Source organism: Syngnathus typhle, linkage group LG1 (genome assembly GCF_033458585.1).
Source record: "Syngnathus typhle isolate RoL2023-S1 ecotype Sweden linkage group LG1, RoL_Styp_1.0, whole genome shotgun sequence".
Lineage (NCBI taxonomy): Eukaryota > Metazoa > Chordata > Actinopteri > Syngnathiformes > Syngnathidae > Syngnathus > Syngnathus typhle.
The window spans coordinates 29108169-29123430 of record NC_083738.1 but is presented as its reverse complement, the minus strand read 5'-3'; the positions used below and the strand labels follow the sequence as shown (position 1 = coordinate 29123430).

Below are 15262 nucleotides of genomic sequence, written 5' to 3'. Positions count from 1 at the left end.
CATTTGCGTCGAAGCTCTACAGCCAAAACGCATCGCATGAATTGTAAACGGGCTTTATTTATTGCTGTGCTTGTATAAAAAGAAAAGACCTCAAAAAACATGGAATTAGGACCTTGACACGGCAATCACAATATTGAGGGGGAAAAAAACAATGGTGATTTGATTTTTGTTTCCGTTTGGAAGTGGTTCAGGCCTGGCCATGGCCGCCGTTACCTCAAAGTGTTTGTCGGTTGTGGTTACTCACGTCCTCCACGTTGTCCCCTCTCCATCCTTCCTCGTTCCCTCCATCGTTTCTCGTCCATCCCTTCTCATACTGCGGTTCGTCCGTCCGTCGCGCGCTCAGCTTTCCATTAGGGGGACATCGACTATAAGCGAGGAAGGAGGAGACACCCATCGCTGGCTGAGGAAAGGCAAGGGCCACCAATTTGTGCCTGCCTGCCTGCCTGCCGTTCTTCTCCAATTCACAAAGAGCGGGAGAGGAAAAACTTTGCTTTTTTCCCCCCACAAAAACACTCCAAACAAAACTGGAGGAGTCAAACCACAGAAAAGGAAGGAAGTGAGACACAAGACAAAGAAAGTTCTTTTGTTCAAGAGTCTCCTTGTGGCGTCGGCTTGACTCCCGTCCAATCGGAGTGGGCCAGCCCATGAGGTGCGCTCCCGTTGTTCCAAATCCGCCACTTGCGCCAGCATGCGCACAGAAAACAAGGTGACGTTTTGCTGCGTCCCGCCTCGCCCCGCCCGACCTCCGTCCGTCCGTCCGTCCGTCCGTCCGTCCGAGGCAAAGATTTGTTGAGGAGAATGCCGTGGCGTTGGGCTGATATCACATTTCTAGAACGTGACGGTGGTCTTCAGGAAAGCCAGAGATTCTGATCGAAAGACAAAACAAAACAATCACGTGACTCCGGTTGGCGCATCAACCGACAAGGAGCGATTCCGGAACCGGACGGACAGACCAATCGGTCGGCAGACGGCCTGGACCTAACACGCATGATGCAGGCGTCGACGCCGAGACCTTTTCCGCTTGTGATGTGAAAATGATGCTCCGGAGTCAAAAGAACAGAGGCGAGCGCCAGCCGTGGTACTTGTTCGCTCTCGGCCCGAGAAAGGAGCAGAGCCGAGTCATCGTTCTCCCCCCCCCCCCCCCCCTTTCTCGCTGTCATTGTTTTCTGCCAAGGTTGCAAAGTGTTCCCGTCTGGGGGGGCCGAGCTCCGAGTGACAACCTTCTCTGTTTTGCTACTCGTCTTTGTGCTCTTCATCTGCTGCCCTTTGCTAAGGAGCCCTCCTAGCCCCATCCTTCCCTTCCCTTCCCTTCCCATCCCATCGCTCACGTCCCGCGTCTTTGGTTATTCTGAGCCTGACCCGTTTTCTGCCCGTCGTAAAAGGCAGCGGAGAACCCGAGGCGTGTGGACGGCCGTTGCTGGCGACAAGGTGCCATTTTTCAAGCCTTCCTCCCGCTGGCCTCCTTTGCCTCGCTCGCTCGCTCGCAGGCACTCCTCCTCCTCCTCCTCCTCCTCCTCCTCCTCCTCCTCCTCCTCCTCCTCCTCCTCCTCCTCCTCCTGACGCAACCTTTCCCATAAAAGCTCCCCGTCCTCGCTTTGGATTTCTTTGGATTCAGCATTTTTCTCTCCACTCCTTAATGAAGAGGGGGAAGGCTGGAGCGTGCGCGTTACAACCGCCGCTATGGCGACGCTTAGCACGTTAGCGAGAGCAAGCGCTACTTAAGCCCGCTTTGCGCCCGCGCACGGCATCCGCTCTGCTCGGCCCACCGCCGCCAGGAAAAGGCCTCTGGGAGAGAGGGAGGGAGAAATGTTCTCGGCCCGATGGTTGGCCTTTGAACAACTACGTCTTGAGAGGAGGTCCCAAAAAAGGCAACTCGATTTCCCAGTGGGAACGAGGCTTGCCCGTCCGTCCCACACCAGTGTGGATTTGGCTGGCTGGCTGGCTGGCTGGCTCACGCCACTCACCCACAACAAAGCTTGTCAACGTCAGGCAGGCAGGACGGCGGCACACACGCGTTTGGTTTTGCCAACCTTGTCTCGGGGGTTCCCGTCGAGTCGGTCCTGCCGGTCAAAGGGAGGCGGCATCTGCACGACACGCAACCACGGACGGCAAATGTATTCTTTGGTTTTGAGGATAAGAGCCCGGGTTTTGGAGGGCACGCGTGAACCGAGACTGAAAAGAACCCGTGTCAGTACCGTCGGGCTCGGGCGAGAGTTCCCTGGCGTCCTCACCCCCCGGCTGCCGTCTGCGCTTGGACTCAAACTCCAGTGCCTCCTGCAGCTTCCTCTTGGCCTTCTTCTCCTTCTTCAGACGTTTCTGGAAGGACACTGCGGGCAGAGCAGAGGGCGAAGCCGTTTGGGAGCGGCTGCCAACACGCGACCCGAGAGAGACGGCGAGAGAGCGAGCGAGAGAGAGAGCGAGCGAGACCTCTGCTCTGCAGTTCCGAGGTCAGCTGGCGCTCCAGGCTCTCTCTCATTTCTCGTTCGCGGTCCAGCTCCATCTTCAGCTCCCTTTTCTCCGCCTGGATCTGCTTGTCCTGCACGCGGGCGTTCTCCACCGCCACCTTCAGGAGGCCCTGGAACGCCGCACCCGCATATGCATGCTTTGTTGATAAAAGGAAAGGAAAGGAGTGGCAGCGGCGGCGGCGGCGGCGGCGGCGGCACCTGTATGTTGGTGAGGAGCGTCTCCACAGACGACAGGCTATCGGCGAAAAGAAACGGGGCGGGGAAGGTGGCGGGCGGGGCTCGTCCCGGCGAGGCTTGGTCTTCTGCGGAAAGCGCGTGTTTTATTTGGAAGCGGCGTTGCCCAACCGCCGCAGTTGCGGGAATGCCTTGTACCCGCCGAGCCGGGCCAAAAGCCGGCGCCTTTTGCCAGATCAACAGCGCTCGCCAGGGAGAAACACACAAAGAGTGGAATCCACCAAAAGGAGTTTACAGCGGCGGGACATGACATTTTACCATTCCGCAAAATGAAATCAAATGTCAAGGAACGGCGCCAAAAAAAGCTCGTTCGTTCGAGCCTGTGCGGAGCGCCCCCCCAATATGTCGCCGTTGTGTCCTTTGCGCCTCACCTTTGTCCTTTGCCATATTCTCCGCAGGCGTCGCAGCGTCCGTCCACAGCGGGCCCGAAGAAGGAGAACCCGACCGAGTCGGAATCGGAAGCATGCCATTGATTTCAAGTTTTCCTTCGAAATAAAGAGAGCAAAAAAAACAAGTGGCGAGCTCAAGTGGGAATGAAGAGGAATTCCTCTTAGCCCCTTTCTGGAATTTGACATCATGTGGCCCATTTTGAGGCGTGCTCCAGCACGTCCGTCTTCTCCGTTCTTTCATCGAGAGTCACAAGAAACTTTTTTCTTTTCTTTCCGTGTCTCGAGCTATTAAGAGAAGAAAGAAAAGGAAAGGTCCCGCATACCGAGTCTTTCCGGTGAGCTGGAGGCGGAGCTACTGGTCCGCGACCGCCGAGGAGTGTCCGTCTCGTCGGCAGAGGGCGAGGGACTGCGGCACGCGCGCTCCTGCCCGACAGCACAAATACGTACAGGAAGTGAACCCCGCGGGACGTTTCCATTTCCCAAATCCCTTCCTTCCCGTTGTTGTCGACGGCGTTTGGCCTACATTTTTAGCGGATCAATTTGCTCATGGCGACTTTATGACGCAATCCGTCGAAAGAAAGAAAGAAAGAAAGCAAGCACCTTGATGACAGGCGTCTGGCGCAGGTGGATCTGCTGAGCGGCGGCGGCCATGTTGGCGATAGTGCCGAGCTGGTTCATCTGCGACATGGCCATGGCGACCGAGGCGGGCGGCAGGCCCACGGGCAGCAACGGGTGGGGCATCATCACAAAGGGCAGCTCCAGTCCTGGCGCACGGACAAGACTTAAGGCTAGCTAGCTGACGTTTCTCATTTTGCCATATTTGAATGCCTGCCGCGCGCGACATGCTGTCCAACGTTCAGACGCACACGCACGCACGCAAAAGCGCTCCCCCTCCGCCCGCCCGCCCGCATTCCCTCCCTCCCTCCCTCCCTCCGGGGTCAACGTGACGACAATCAACGGGAGTGTTTGTGCGTCACCTCCCTCAACGCCGATGAATCCGAGTAAAGTCTTAGTATGCGAGATGGCCGCAGCTGAAATGGGCCGCATGAACAAATCGCATTGGCTTTTTCGTCAAGCTTATCGTGACGATGAGCACACGCACGCACGCACGCACCCAAACACACACCCAAACACACACACACACACAAACACAGCTGAGGGTGAGTGCGCTTGCTCACTGTTGGCCAGCTGCTGCTGGCTGAGGGCTCCCAAAGCCAGGGCCCGCCCTGCCGCTGCCGCTGCCGCGGCCGCCGCTCCTTCTCCGGGTCTGTCGCTTGGGCGCTCCTTGTCCCAGGAGCACTCACTCCCTCCTGGGCACACGTACAGAAGGCATGAAAGACAACAACATCCCGCAAAAGCGGCTGTCAGCAATTGTGGCCCGACCCGGCCTCCCCACTTCTCATCTATCTTCATGAGTTGGAATCTCTCTGGATTATTGCGCGTGTCAGCTGGGCCCGATCCCGTTGAAAAAAACGTTTGCCCTCTCGACCTGCGTCTGTCTTTTCCCGCCTCGCTCGCAACGTCTTTACGTTTGTGGTCAGAAGAAAAGCAAAAGGAAACAACAAGAGGACAAAACGCTCCTCGGAAAGTGCCCGGTCGGTCGGGGCCGGCCGGCCGGCCGGCTCTTCCCTTTGTTGCGTTCTTCAATAATTCACACCCACATATAATGGACTCTTTGTCGAATGCTTTTCGAGCGGAAACGCACCCACGCACGCACGCACGCAGGCAGGCAGGCAGGCAGGCAGGCAGGCGCAACGTCAAAAGCCATCGGCGGACAGCACGGTACTCCACGAAGACGCAGGTGCAACTGTATAGGCCGACGTTGCACTCTGCACCTTGCCGGAGGTTTCACCCACACGCACACACACACACGTGTCAATGCTATTTGTGCACACGTGTGTTTGTGTGAGCTACCTGCGTTGGAGTGCAGGTCGTCGTTGTCCGATTCGTTTCCGTTCTGCAGCCTCATCATCATCTTCATCTTGTGCAGCTTCTGGAGTTCAGCCATGGCGGCCGCTGTAAGGCCTAACGCGCACGCACGCACACCCACCCACACATGTGCGCACACACACACGCACACACACACAGTGGTCAATATGCACCTTTGGTTGGAGCGTTTCAGACCCCCTGAGGACATCATAAAGCGCCCGTCCACGTGGCCTGTACGCGTCGTCCGTGCACACGCGCTTTTGTACTCTGTGCGCTGACCCGGAACTGACTTCTGTACACAACAGGCAGCAGAGTGAGAGGGATGCTCCCCTCCCCCCTCCCTGCCCCCCATCGCAGCGCGACACGTCACTGCCCCAAATTTGAGGAGTGAAGACGCAGTTTGATCCGCCGCTCCGTCTGTCGGCGGTCCGACGTCTCGCCTCACTTGGGTCGGCGGCTCGACCGTCGCGGCTCACAGAAGGCCCATTGTGAGTTAGTGAGCAAACTAGCACGGCGGCAGAACAGGCGGCCTCGCTTTTGTCGTGACGGCGTCTCGGACCCGCTCGCTCGCCCGCCCGCCCGCTCCCCCCCCCCCGACCCATTTGGCTGCTCAATATTTGATGACTCTGAGAGACGGGATGACAGTGCGCATACAACAAAGAGCAAAAGAGAGCAATTGCTCTTTTGTGTTCTGGATTTAGAAAGTCACGATTGTTTTCTACGCTCCCGTGAGCGCCCGGGCCGACGGACTTAATGGCTGCGCCGCAGCACTTAAGTCGGCCATTTTGTTTTCGTTGCTCTTTTTTTTGGGAAAAGGTTCCGTCTGGTCTCTCACTCGACACGCCGTGTGTGTGTGTGTCTGGATCGGGCCAAATTGATTCGGTCCGCAGGGTGCAAAAGGCCTCGAGACCACTTTGGCTTTTCTTGCCGATTTGTAAAGTTGAATTTGGCGCTCTTCCGTTACAAGGGACAACGGGCGTGACGACAGCTGTCCCGTTTCCATCCTACGGTCAAGCTATTTTTAAAACAGGCCGCTCTCGAGCGGAGAAGGTCGGTCGACGAGATGGTCAAAAGCGTCGTCGCGGCCACCCGACGAGGTGGAGCCCGAAAGCGACGCTGAGCGATCTGAAGTCAGCCAACGCTTTGTCTGGGATGCACTCGTGCTCACCAAACTCAACTCATAGCGCGTGCCAATGCCGGAGTGAGCCGTGTCCGTATGTCCCGAAACACATCAATGATGGCAGGAGGAAGATCAAAGGTGGAAGGAGAGAGGAGGCAAAAGCGAGGAGGGAAGGACAGAGCCGGGAGACCGGGAGGCGTCCCGCCTGCACCACTTCACCTCCGAGCATTTCCTCCCTTCTTCTAGGAAGGCAGGCAGGCAGGCAGGCAGGCAGGCAGGCAGGCAGGCAGGCAGGCAGGCAGGCAGGCGGGCAGGCAGGCAGGCAGCCACGCAGGCAGGCAGGCAGCCACGCAGGCAGGCAGGCAGCCATGCAGGCAGGCAGGCAGCCACGCAGGCAGGCAGCCACGCAGGCAGGCAGCCACGCAGGCAGGCAGCCACGCAGGCAGGCAGCGCTACTGACCGGTGTGAGAGAGCAGGTTGGGGGACAGCAGGCCCGGGTGAAGAAGCCTCGGGCTGTCGCCACCGGCGCCCAAAGAACAGCGCTTGGGAGGACGACCCGGACGAGAGCTGCGGGCGAGAGAGAGAGAGAGACAAAGGAAGTGAGGACAAATCACAAATGCAACGCTACACAGAGAAAATGATGAACTTTCTTTTAAGCCTGCAAAAATTCTCCACTCTGTCATGTCAAGTGCCATCAGCCAATATGGCAAATTTGCAGCAGCCCATTTGAAAATCACACCTTGTTCAAAGAGTCATTTGTTTACATCGCCGTACGTCGGTCATTTGTTCTCTGCGCAAAGTGCAGGTCACACGTTCCTGGCACGCATGCACGCAGGCAGGCAGGCAGGCAGCCACGCAGGCAGGCAGGCAGCCACGCAGGCGTACAGGCACGCAGGCAGCCACGCAGGCGTACAGGCACGCAGGCGCTGACCTCCGTTTGTTAACCTGGAGCGGCCTAACTAGTAGATCTCGGAGCTGAGTCGCCAAACGATGGCGCTGGGGTCCAGCCGCCTTCAAGCAAGTCTCGGCACTCACACGCCGCGCCGTCTCCCGCTCTCCCAATGGCCGTTTCTATGGCGACGGAGCCCGGATCAATATTTTGTCGCGAGCGCCGTCGGCCGGCTGACGGATTGATTTAGCGGGAGACGGGCGGAGGTCACGCAGTTTAGTGAAGGCGGCGCCGCTCCGTGCCCCCTCTTTAGCCGGCATCTCTCATCTGGCTCGCCAGACCCCGCCTCCTCCATCCGAGAGCGCAGGAGTTCTGTTTTGTGACAGCGAACAAACGGAAGCAGGCATTTAAAGCTCGCGCGCGGTGGATGGACACTTGGTGGCGAAAGCGGCCAAATGGAGGTCACGTCTCTCACTGGGCGAGGCCGCCGCCACTTGCCCTTTCGGAAAGCAAATCATTTTTGTCCAATGGGTGGCCGCTCGCTTTCATCGCACGAAAAATCAGACCTTGGTTGATGGCAAAATCATTGCGGGCGGACCGACAGTCACACGGGCAGAGAGACGGACGGATGCTTTTGCCGGCGGACGGATGTTTCCTTACCGTCCAACGAGAACAAGGAGCGATCGTTAAGAGAAGTAGAGCACGAATAATTGGGGGGGGGGGTGTCTGTTATGGGGTCCATGACAGATGAAGAAACAGCCAAGTGAGCCGAACCCGCTGCCCTGGGCCTAAGACGGAGGGAGGCGTCTCGCTTACAGCTACGTGCGGCAGGCAGCTGACGAGAGCGGTCGGACGGCGCCGTGGGTCCAACGAATGGCAAGAGAGCTTCAAGTGGGATTTTCTCCGCGGCTTTTTGTTCTCTGCGGAGGTCAGACCTCGGTACGCCGGCGTGATAAACGGCCGTTACGTCGGTGTCACGTGTCATGGATCGGCCTCTCTCCTCTCGGCCCTGTCATCTCTTCCCGGGGGTTGCCAGCCACCCCCTCCACATCTCTCCCTCCCTCCCCCCATCCATGAGTCGATGCCTCGCCCAAGTGTCATCCCTCCGCCATCACTTAAGTCCTCCAGCGCTCGCCGCCATCTTCCATCTGTCGGGCTGTCTCGGCTCCAAACCAAAGGTAAACTTCACCTCCAGCGACACGACCACGGCGCTGCAACGTCGTGGGGGGGCGCCTTAAGGAACCGATCAAAGTAAGGATTCCGTCAGCCAGCCAGCGCTTTTGGCTGGACTGGGGTTAGGCTGTTGGCGCACGAGGAGACAAAGCAACGCTTTCCTTGATGCCTGTTTTTTTCCCGCTGTCCCACTCACAGGGTGCCATCCTCCTTTTCTGCTGAGTCGGTGCTTCGCAGGCGCCGCACGCCACAGCTGTTGAGAGACAAGTGCTGGTGGTGGGGGTGGGGGGGGGACGACTTTATTGGATTGTCTGTGTCCTCCATTTGGATAAGAAGGGAACGAGGGAGTAAGGACAAAGGACGGGGAGAATCAGCCGACGGCCAGAGAGCTAAAATTGTTGCGTCTTGTATCACGTGCGCACACACACAAACACACGCGCTGAGAAGGTCAAGCCCGGATCCTTCAAGAAGTCCACTTTGATGAGTCGTGCACAACGCCAACAGCTGAATCAATATTAGGCTCACAGAGTGAGCCCGCCCGCCCGCCCGCCCGCCCGCACGCATGCGCACGTGTGCATGGCACAGAGCGCGCGCTTGCCTCAAACTCATTGCGAGAATCGCACTCGGCCAATTGTCTTTCAAAAGACGCCGCTCGGGTTGTGCCGCCGCCCGCTGTCCTGACGGCTGGCGGCCGGCGCACAACAACCGGGCCGGCCATTTTGTAGGTCACTCCAAACAAAGGAGACGGCAAGCGCAAACGCGGCACAAATAATATGGTCGGAAAGGCCGCCTGGCGAGCCAAACCAACAAAAACAAACGGCCCTTCCGTCTCCCTCCCTTTACGTGAAGGAAGGAGGGAGGGGGACAGGGCCTACAAGCATGACTGAGAGAGAGAGCGAGTTCCTCGTGGCTTTTGCCCACTGAGCCCAGTGCAAATCCAGCTAGCATCGCTGCTCAAGTTTGATGGTGGAGACACACACAGCTGCACACACACACACAAGCTTGCTTACATGGACACTTTGCTGTCTTGGAAACCGTAATAAAGCCAAACGCACGCACATCATAAATCTCACAATAATACGTCCTCCGGGTGCAAGCGTGCGTGTGTGTGTGTGTGTGTGTGTGTGTGTCTTTTATAGGAGTTGTAAATTTAGCTGCTGGCATTGCTTTTATCAGCATATTTGCAAGCTGTTTAGCCAACGGTGCAGATGTCACTGTTACGACCGCACACACGCACACGCACTACACTAGCCTTTTGATACTGTGTGTGCGTGCGTGCAATGCTCCATCGCTTCACCTGGCTGAGTGTTTTCCCATTTGTGCAGGTCACTCCCGCGCACACAAACACACACATGCACGCACGCACGCACGCACGCACGCACATTCTAGTGAGCTTGCTCACTGCGTGAAGGTCATCACTCGCGTGTGTGTTATGTGATGAATGCTGAGAAGCGGTGCAGGGCTTAGAAAGAGGTCGCGACCTTTGAGCTTCCATTCAATCAGATGACAAGCGAGCGAGCGGAGGGCTCCACGGCGCTAACGGAGACGGGCTCGAGCCCATTTTGTGCCCACGTGCTTGCGAGGTGCAGCAAGTGGGCGACCGATGGACTTTTTCAACCTCTTTGTTTTTTTCCCGCCCGCCTCTTCTTGGCGCTCTTTCTTCTTTCCTCTCGTGCCCCTTTGGCCCCTACCAATTAGGCGGTGTTTGTCCACCCGTTTTCAATCAAATCCCTCCGTCCAGCCCCGGCGTCCCCCTCCCCCTCCCACTGCTCTCCTTTTTCATTTTTAATTAACTTCTTTTGTAACTTGAAAGCGACCCGCCCGCAAGAGCCCCCGCCCCTTCCAGACTCCTCTCCGGTGCCCCTTGGGCAGACACGCACGTGTGTGGAGGTTAAACAGGCTATTTACATTTCAGTTACAAGCAGAGAGCAAATAAATGATTAATGAGGCCGCTGATTAGCAGCACGCCACTTCCTTTAGCTTCGCTTAGTTTAGCAATTCAGCCTTTGTACTGAATAAAGACTTTTTGGGGGCCTTTAATGGAGATGGCCAAAAGTCAAGCAGTTGCATTTTTTTTTGCCAGATCCAATTGTGCAGTCGCGTGAAATGACAGGTGTTCTACGGACGCCGATTTCGATCCGTCCGATAAACTCTGATTTGGATTGAATGCATTTTCATTCACTCTCTATTTGTTTTCTATAAAGCAGAACCTTTGAAAGTGCCGTCTTAAATCCTGCACCGTTTTTCTTTCTCACAAGCGGACCCCACTGTCAGGTTGATTTGTACGGCAACGAAAAGGGTCCAATTGACCTGGTTCGCTCCAGTTCGGGTTGCTTTAAAGGCAGCAGGAAAGAGGCGAGCCAAACATCAAAACAAAGTTAGGGCTCCCAAAAGTCAAACGTATCAGGATGCAAACGCGCTTCATTCCGAGGTTGGAGAAGCTTTTGCTGGCTTTGGCTCTGAACGTGGACGGCATTTCCCACAAACGCCTTTGCTGGCCCTGCTGCCCGTCGTGCTGATTTAAGGGTGACACCGATAAGTCAAAGCTGGAAGAAGACAGAGACCTCACGCACGCACGCACGCACGCACGCACGGAGAAGTTACAAACGGCCACATTGTTCGCTGGGAGGAGAAAATTACAGTGAGCGGGAGGATTCTGACAAGCTATCACCACGCGCACGCTTTTTTGCGCTCAGGTAATAAACGTGCGTCTTCATCAAGCCCAGCACAGCACATTAGTCTTCATGTTGTCGCCCACCATCTTGGCGGAAAAACAAAAGGATCTCCCGAAATAAATGAAGGAGGCTGGACCGGCACATTTAGCACACGCAAGTGATGAGTTTGTTTGTCCGTGAAAATCTCGGTCGCTTTAACCACTGTTATTATTCTAATCAAGATGACATGTTTTTAAATGGATTATTATACGTTTTCATTAATAACACACTGTCAGCCTGCCTGCCTGCCTGCCTGCCGAGGGCTTCTTGATGGGTACGGTAAACATCCAAGTCAGAAAGCAAAGAAAAAAGGAGAAAAGAAGTTTGTCAGGAGACACACGCACACCTCTGTCATGTGTCTACAGGCTGATTAAAAGTTTGCGTTAATGACACGCTGTCTGCTCGAAAGGACGGGCAACCGCCCGCGCCCAATCTTTCCGAACTGATTTGGCCTGCAATTACTCCACGGCAACACTTGGAGGGACGGACGTGCGTTTGTTTGTCGGGCTGAACCGGGTGACAAAGTTTTCCTTAATAACAAGTTGTCTTTTATCACAGCCGATCTTGCGTGTGTGTGTGTTTGAAGGACAGAACGCAGGAGAGCTGGGGAACAACAAACTGAACCGGAAGCGCGTGAAATGAGAAAAGGGATGGAGAGAGATTACCTGGCGGCCCGGAGGAAAAGAAAAGCCATAGGGACGCTCCCTAATGCCATTTCCAAAGCAATCTGCTAAGTGCACCAGCTAGCTAAGTGCACGCCAAACGTGCGCCCGCGTTCGTAGCCATCCGATGATAAAACATATCCCGCTAAAAGACAACACTGCGCCTTCAACACCTCCTTCCTTCCTTCCTTCCTTCCTTCCTTCCTTCCTTCCTTCCTTCCTTCCTTCCTTCCTTCCTTCCTTCCTTCCTTCCTTCCTTCCTTCCTTCCTTCCTTCCTTCCTTCCTTCCTTCCTTCCTTCCTTCCTTCCTTCGTCCAGACGCCATGTGTGACAAGGTGCTCCAAGGTGCTCCGAGGTGCTCCAAGGTGCTCGGACGCAAACTCCGGCAACTACACCACATCCAAAGACGTTGCCGCTCGCAAATGCGTCGTGGGTGGGGCCTCCACAATGTACGGGGAAATCCGCTATTGTTTCCGACGCTTCAGTGTAGTCTTTCAATAGATCTTGAAGGAAAATATAGTCCGAGACAAGAGGGCGCTGTAAGATGATTTGTGTCTTATCACATCATCCGATACACACGCACACCGGGCATTATGAAGCTTTTTTTTCTCATGCGCTTGCCGTAGTTAATGATCCAAGATGGACGCCCTCAGATTACTTGGTTGGAGTACAAACAATAAAGTAGCCGTGTCCAAAAGGACCGATAACGCACAGGCAATGTTAGCATGCCGCAGGCAGGGAGGGGCATATTTCTCCCACGCTCACCGGCAAACGACGCAAATGCTATGTTTTGGGTTTCTCCGTCTCGAAATAAGGCAAAGACAGCTGTCAGTGATGTCATCAACGACTTGACAGCTCAGTGGCCTAGTGGTAGAGTGTCCGCCGCCCTGAGACTGGAAGGTTGTGGGTTCAAACCCCGGCCGGCCTGCCGGGTCATACCAAAGACTCTAAAAATGGGACCCATTGCCTCCCTGCTTGGCACTCAGCATTAAGGCTTGGAATTGGGGGGTTCGATCACCAACTGATTCCCGAGCGCGGCATCGCTGCTGCTCACTGCTCCCCTCTCCCCCAGGGGATGGATTCAAATCACATGGGGATGGGTTCAATGCAGAGGACAAATTTCACCACACCCAGATGTGTGTGTGACCATCATTGGGACTTTAACTTAACTTTAACTTGACTTGCACGGCATTGACGGCGACTCCAACAAGTCTGATGGTGCGTGAGCGGGATGTTTCAGCGCAGCGAGCGGACTCTGTCTTCCGCACGCGTTTTGTCTCAGACGGCAAGTTGACGTGACAAGAAGAGCCCAGAAGAACACTCGGAAGGCCTTCCTCTCTCTCTCTCTCTCTCTCTCGCTAGCTCAGGCGCATCTCGCTCTCGCTCAACGGGCAAAACGGGACATTTTTCCTGCCATCTTTTCCAACGGGTCAACCAATTGAGAGGCAATTGGCCCACGACTTGCCCCCACCTGGCCCGCGGCAAAGTCCGCTTGCACTGTTTTGACTGCCTCGCTCGCTCCCTCAGTGGCTGAGCCCAGTGCCTGGGAGTTCATCCTTCTTTTCCTTTTCCCGGCGCACAATTTGAAGAGAGGCTCAGGGGGGGCGAGGCTCGTTCACTGCATGGAGGAATGTCAATATCGTTTAAAAGGTCGGGTGGGCCACAACGGCTTTCCAGCTGCGTCGTTCGCCCGATTCTTGACTACCTCATTGTTGGCAAAGGAACATTTCTAACCTATTTCCAACAGGACGGCAAAGGAGAAACAAGCTAAGTTGGAATAGATCCACACAGCGAAGACGTCGAAGTCGAGCACTTCGGAGCGGATGCGAAATGTTGGAGAACGGGCACCTGTTCACTGACCTGGCGCTGGTGCAGTCCTGGTAGAGGATCTCAAAGTCCGTCCTGGAGATGAGCTTGCATCGGTTGACCCCGGGCTGGATGGCGCCGAGCCCCCGCAACACACGGACCTGCTCCACGGTGCACACCGCCGGCGTGATGTCCAGCCTCTTGAGCTTGGTGTAGACCGTGTGCAGGCCGCCCACCAGGTGCTTCAGGAAGAGGTCGAACACCTGCGGCAGGCAGATCAGCTCCTGGCCGTGCGCGCTGAAGCTGGCCACCTTGACGCCGTGCACCTCCACCAGCTTGCACTCGCCACACGGCCCTGGCCCTGGCCCCGGCAAGGTCGGCGAGCCCAGGGAACCCAGCCCGCCCTGCAGCCCGGGCACCAGCGGGGTGACGCCGCCGTTGCCCAAGCCGGCCAGCGCGCATCCCGCGGCGGGCAGGAAGCCAACGAGCGCGGTGCCGCCGCTGAGCCGCGGCGAGTGCGAGTGCTGCGTGGGGCTGGAGCTTTCGCCGGGAGCCGCTGAAGCGTGGACTTTCTCCTCAGGCAAGCGGTAAAGCGCGGGGGAGCCGGGCAGCGACATGCCGGAAGTGCGCTGGACGGACGGACAGACAGACACTCTTCCGGAGTCTCGTGTTCCCTTTTGCTTTGTCCGCTCGTTGGAGTGACGTCGCCGTGGGTTTCGCTCTCCACGCGTCAACCGTCGCTCGGCCGTGGGCCACGCGTGGCTGCCTGCCTGCCTGGCTGCTTGACCGCCTGCCCGCCTGTCTGTCTTGCTGTCCCACCTGTCTGTCTTGCTGTCCTCTGAGTCCGCTCGCTCGGCAAGTACAGACAGCAAACTCGCAAGCGGACGCTCAAGCTCGGTGGTGGCCCCGCCCTCGCCACGAATAGACCAATCGGTCAACACGCCCTGCAGGACAGCCGCTGCGATTGGTCGAAAGGGGGGGGGGGGGGTTAACCACTCTCCCTTTCATCAATCAGAAAGTTTGGTCAGCGGACCCATGCATATTCGCAGTTCAGCACCCGCGAATTCAGCTATTGTATTTCCACCCATCCATCCATCCATCCATCCTCTGAAGCGTCTCAAGCTTATCTTCTCCCAGCAACCTGTGCGGCGTGCGTGTCTTTGGGATGTGGGAGGAAAGGCACGTAGGCACGGGGAGCAAACTCCTCAAGACTGTGAGGTTGCTGCGCTCACCGGTGCGCCGTTTCTTTCTTCTGGTGAAAAAGACACGTACGCCGGAGTAGTTTTGGGCATTTGCAAGAACGGATGCATCCGCCTGGACGGATCCGCCTGGACGGCGTCATCCTTTGCAGAGGACAACGAGCATATGCCGCCGCGGATGCGCGCTTTTCACATGCCCTTATGCATTTCATTTCCTCTCCTCGTAGCCCGCCCGTCTATGGCATTTCACGCGGTGGGTTAGCCTTAAACGACCGTTTGATGTGACAGTCAAAATAACAGGGGCACTCATCAACAAAAATCCGCTAACGCTTGAAGCTTTTTTCCCGACGCGGCCGGCGTGAATGAAGACCAGTGTAGCGTTTTCCATCCATTCCTAAAACGCCTTTGGCTCAGGTTGACCTGTGACTCGCCCAAAGTCGAAGGCGGGGCTTGAAAGCAAACTAATTGACACCGGGAGATGGTGAAAGAAGATTAAAAGCAAAAGCAGCAGCAGTGAGGAGGAATTACTCATGCGTAAATGGGATTGAGCGGTGTCGATTACAGAGCGGCTGCTTTTTCTAATCCCGTGTAATCCCATCACACCGAGACGCTACAACCGAGAACTGAAAAGGGGCAGGCAGGGAGGGAGGGAGGGAAGGAAGGAGGGAAGGAAAAGGGGGAG

General features: G+C 56.4%; 1 protein-coding gene across 4 annotated transcripts; it reads right to left on the bottom strand.

Moving 5' to 3' along the window:
* Window positions 1–37: 37 nt before the first annotated feature.
* LOC133151826 (dachshund homolog 2-like) lies at window positions 38–14299 on the bottom strand. 4 transcript variants are annotated; one of them, XR_009713998.1, is made up of 12 exons: window positions 13424–14298; window positions 6598–6704; window positions 5003–5113; window positions 4267–4398; window positions 3689–3852; window positions 3412–3511; window positions 3071–3184; window positions 2664–2767; window positions 2428–2575; window positions 2196–2327; window positions 1965–2084; window positions 38–866 (listed from the first exon to the last, which is right to left on the bottom strand). XR_009713998.1 is itself a non-coding variant. In XM_061275211.1 (12 exons), exons 1-11 carry the CDS (start codon window positions 13996–13998, stop codon window positions 2068–2070), a joined length of 1704 nt encoding a protein of 567 aa, XP_061131195.1. In that variant the 5' UTR covers window positions 13999–14297; the 3' UTR covers window positions 38–866; window positions 2031–2067. The 4 variants fall into 4 exon arrangements, 3 of the variants coding, with proteins under 3 accessions (XP_061131195.1, XP_061131176.1, XP_061131186.1); XM_061275211.1 differs by having other exon boundaries at window positions 2031–2084; window positions 13424–14297; XM_061275192.1 differs by lacking the exon at window positions 1965–2084 and having other exon boundaries at window positions 13424–14299.
* Window positions 14300–15262: the final 963 nt, after the last annotated feature.

Bases quoted from the DNA above. Each gene is read 5' to 3' on its own strand.
- LOC133151826 (XM_061275192.1), bottom strand. From the start codon at position 13,998: ATGTCGCTGCCCGGCTCCCCCGCGCTTTACCGCTTGCCTGAGGAGAAA. The intron at 6,705-13,423 runs GTGCCCGTTCTC...TCTCGCCCGCAG, and splicing joins AGCGCCAGGTCAGTGAACAG to CTCTCGTCCGGGTCGTCCTC. The intron at 2,576-2,663 runs GTGCCGCCGCCG...GCGGCGTTCCAG, and splicing joins CGCTCCTCACCAACATACAG to GGCCTCCTGAAGGTGGCGGT.